This window comes from Cyprinodon variegatus, unplaced genomic scaffold (assembly GCF_000732505.1).
Source record: "Cyprinodon variegatus isolate N-32 unplaced genomic scaffold, C_variegatus-1.0 Scaffold868, whole genome shotgun sequence".
Lineage (NCBI taxonomy): Eukaryota > Metazoa > Chordata > Actinopteri > Cyprinodontiformes > Cyprinodontidae > Cyprinodon > Cyprinodon variegatus.
Window position 1 is genome coordinate 54,684 of NW_015151321.1, and position 4,401 is coordinate 59,084.

The following is a 4,401-nucleotide window of genomic DNA, read 5'->3' on the forward strand; positions in this document are numbered from 1 at the left end:
GCGGTGCGTCAGATGCTTAAACGCTTCCCGACGTGCTGCACCTGCTGCTGCGGGACCTTTTGCTGCACCTATACGCACGGAAACCGTTGACTTTGAATGTATACTCGCTGCTTCTGCTGCACCTGCTGGGTCCGGTTCACACCGATGTCGAGCGGTTGAACAGCGAGCACAGGGTTAATTTGTTTCCCCATGTTTTTCACATCAGCTGTGAGATGGGCACGCATGGAGTCACATATTAACAGCGATGGTGATGAGTGGAAAAAAAAAAAAACACCTGGGATCAGCTTTATAGTCATGGTAGGACACTTCTTTGATTTTACTTTGGCAAGGCAAGGCAAGTTTATTTGTATAGCACATTTCATGTACAAAACAATTCAAAGTGCTTTACATAAAACATTATAAGCAAAAGGAAAAGAAAACAATTAAAAACAATTAAAAGCGTGATTTAAAATTAAAAACATTTAGGATTAAAAAGAGAGAATACAGAGACGTGCAAATTTTAACTTTTGAATAGAATCTACGTAAATGCAGCTGAGAACAGGTGGGTCTTCAGCCTGGATTTAAATAAACTTAAGTGTTTCAGCTAATCTGAGACTTTCTGGGAGCTTGTTCCAGACATGTGGAGCATAGAAGCTGAACGCAGCCTCTCCATGTCTTTGGTAAATCTTTTGGCAATGAATCTAATAGGATTTGGAGCAAAACCTAGCAAAACATTGCAAATTAATATCTGAACCCTTTCAAGTCTATTTTTTTTTTTTTTTTTATCAAATTCAAATAATTAAATTGAAACAGCTGAAATAATTTTCAAAATCTGAAAAAAAATGTTTACAAATTAAAATACATTCAAATTAGCCTGAAAATGAAATAAGCCGATATAAAAATCTAATAATTTTACTCACCTTTCAAATGATTAATTTAGAGTATTTATTTTATAAAAAATGGTAAATAGTAAATGGCCTGTACTTATATAGCGCTTTTTCAAGTCAGGAGACTTGACCAAAGCGCTTTACACTACATTCAGTCATTCACACACACACTCACACACTAAATAGACTGTTTATTAGAAAATCAGTATTGCTTGTATTCTTTAATTTAAAGTAAGCTAGGCTACATGCTGGCAATGAATGAGATAAAACTTATCTACAGGTCTATATTTACCATTGATCGGACATCAGGCTTTCTGCAAGTCACACGAGGGACCTTGCAGTCAGAGATCAACATTCAATTCATTTATGACAATTGGCCAGACATTTACATCACATTTGCCAGTTCTTTCAAGATAATAATCTTAACATGTGTCTTAAATTGCTTAATTAAAATGCATTTTTCTAACCTTCGATTCGCTCCTCCAGGTTTCCACCCCTGCTCTCGGCCACAGCTCAACTTGTCTTACCAACATCTTCTATATTCTGGCTGTCACCTAGAAAAACATTAGCGGTCTACAGATGAATTTTATGTTCATTTCACAACCAAAATGCAGATTTTGAATGTTCAGCAATGCCTGTACAATCTAGACTAATTCTCATGTGTCATGACAACTTTAAAGACAGAAAGATGTTTGTGTTTCAAAGTAGTTTAACTAGTTTTGCATGCTATCCCTATGTCCAAAGTTTAGGACTTCTACATATTAAGTGACACAATGGTAAGCTATTAAAAGATAATGTCTTCTGACCAGTATGGGTCCAGCAAGACTGATGCGTCAGTGCATGCGTCAAGCCCATAGAGCAAAACGCTATGGGCTCGATACTGTCATGATCTGGCCTGTTTGCCCTCCCTTAATTAGTCATTCCTGTTACCTGTCGTTTTCCCTCCCTGCCTCAATTATAATTTATTCCTCTCACCTGTTTCCTCTTGGTTACATTCAGTTCAGTCTGAGCATTCAGGGCCAGATCATTAACTGTTTTTCTGTTGGCCTGTCTGTTCAGTTTATTTTCTTGGTTCATGTCCTGGATCCTGGCGGCCAGTGGAAAGAGGGTTTTGTGTTTGTCCCGTCTCCTAATCGTCCACTGTTCCTCCCCTGCTGAGTCCTCTGGGTTTTTGGCTTTATATGCGGGGAGGTTCCGTTTTTATCCAAGTAAGCCTGGCTCCAAGGTGGAGACCAGTTTAAAGGTCCTGCATCAAGTTCTGGTTCCACGTCCTGTCTCGGCTACCCTCTTCCACTGAGCCTGCTCATCTGCACCTGATCCTGTCTGCTCCTTTCGGACCCTGTCAGAGTCTGAACACTCCTGGGAGCTTGTGGATGCCTGGAAGTCTGATCCTGCCTCCTGTTTCTGTTCCTGCCTGATCTGGATCTGGTCCCTGTCTGTTCCTGTCTGTTCGGGATCCCTGACCAGGATCGGCTTCCAGCATGTCCTCTGGAACTGCAGCACTTGGGACATTCCAGGACTGGACTGTTAAACCAGGTAAGTGACCAACTCAGATAATCATCTTCTGTCAGATGATCGTGGTCACTTACCTGTGTTTCTCCTGCAGAGTTCTGTGATTGGGCGGTGCCCTGCTCCCCATCCTGCCGTGCCCGCGAGCCACAGCTCCACTTTAGTTTTTGTTTTATTATTTAATAAACGTTTTGAACTTTCCTACTGACTGTCTCTCCTTGAATACTGGGTCCATCTGTCTTCATTCATGACAGATACAGGAGTTGTTTTCTGACTGACTGACACACTGAACTGTGTTTAAAAAATGTATCTGTCAACATGATGCATCTGCTAAAAAATGTCTGATCTTTTGCGGTTTATCATTAAAGTTATTAGGAATTTTGGAGCGGGGACGTTTCAGCTGTTGCGTTTTTATTTTAATTTTCTCTTTGTGTCATACTTTTCCTCTCAGTTATCACTCAACCTATTAAAGTTAATTTCAAATTGACTGTTAGTTTATTCACTGTTTTTACTGTACTTAAAAACTTTAAAATCCTAGTCCACAGGCATACTCATTCGCATTTTCCCCTAAATTTTCACTTTATATATTTACATTATTTATTGGCTGCATCAAAAAATATCAAAGATATTTTCAATTTAAACATAGATATGAAATAATACTATATAACTTACAATAACTTAAATAATAGTTCTAGGTCAGCAGATGAATTCAGTTTAGTTTGTGTAATAAGCTGCCTGTAGTGGCTTTAAAGGTCCAGCAGGTGTCCATATTCTGTGAGACAGTTTTAACGAATTATCAATACAGTTTGGCAATGTGTCGAAACACTCATTAACTCATCACTACTTCTGACTCTTGACTTAACTTAAGTGTTAGTTGTTTCCCTTCTTAAAATGAAGTCCCTCAAATCGCGTTGTCTTTGCTGCTTGGCCGAAATGCTGTTCAGAACATCGTTACCTGATGGTTGCGCCACTGAGGTCGAAAATGAAATTGCGTAATTTGGTCAGGCTACTCGTAAGTACACAGCCTGCCAAATGTTGAAAGGGCAATATTAATGCCATTAGTGTTAATATATAGTAGACATATATACAGTCAGTAATAAAATTTCACAGGGGATGGTATGGAGGCGGGGCACCATCCATCAGTGGAAACTCTGATTTAGAGAGAAACACAGGTAAGTGACCACGATAATCTGACAGGAGATGATTATCCATGAAGGTAACTTACCTGGTTTGATAGTTCAGTCCAACTTCTTAGAGCGCAGCAGAATCCAGCCGGAGTGCTGCCAATTTGATGATACCGCAGGAGTCAGTGAACTAGATGCTGCAGCCCCAGTGAATGAGCATGAATCCAAGACAGGTCAGAAGAAAAGTTCAGAACAGATAGGCTCAGAGATCCAAGAGTCCGTAAGGGGTTCCGAGCAGAACAGGAACAGGCAGGTCTAGGGTTCCGGGAATCCACAGAGAGTTCAGGCAAAACGTTCAGATGCAAACAGGCAAGCTCAGTAGTTGAGAGGCAGAACAAGGCATGAAAACAGAAAAACTACAGTACTTTAAAACTTGACTGCGGTCAGCAACTCTACAAAAAGACTAAAACCCCTCTCTTACCACTGGCCCCTGAGAATGAGAACATGAACTAAAGTCAAAACTCAGCAATAATGCCAGAAACAGCAACAATGATCTGCTCCCGATAGCTGGGCTGAGCTGTACACTCACCGGCCACTTTATTAGATACACCTGTCCAACTGCTCGTTAACACTTAATTTCTAAGCAGCCGATCACATGGCGGCAACTCAGTGCATTTAGGCATGTAGGCATGGTCAAGACAATCTCCTGCAGTTCAAACCAAGCATCAGTATGGAGAAGAAAGGTGATTTGAGTGACTTTGAACATGGCATGATTGTTGGTGCCAGAAGGGCTGGTCTGAGTATTTCAAAAACTGCTGATCTACTGGGATTTTCACGCACAACCATCTCTAGGGTTTACAGAGAATGGTCCGAAAAAGAAAAAACATCCAGTGAGCGGCAGT

The 4,401-nt window shown here is 40.6% G+C and overlaps 1 protein-coding gene across 1 annotated transcript in view; it reads left to right on the forward strand.

The window, feature by feature from the left end:
* The first annotated feature begins 617 nt into the window (after positions 1-617).
* Positions 618-4,401, forward strand: part of LOC107099406 (TNFAIP3-interacting protein 3-like) — a 15,046-nt gene continuing 11,262 nt past the window's right edge. The window contains exon 1 of the mRNA XM_015397502.1: positions 618-659. Coding sequence (XP_015252988.1) covers positions 618-659 — 42 coding nt within the window. The remainder of the gene's footprint in view (positions 660-4,401) is intronic.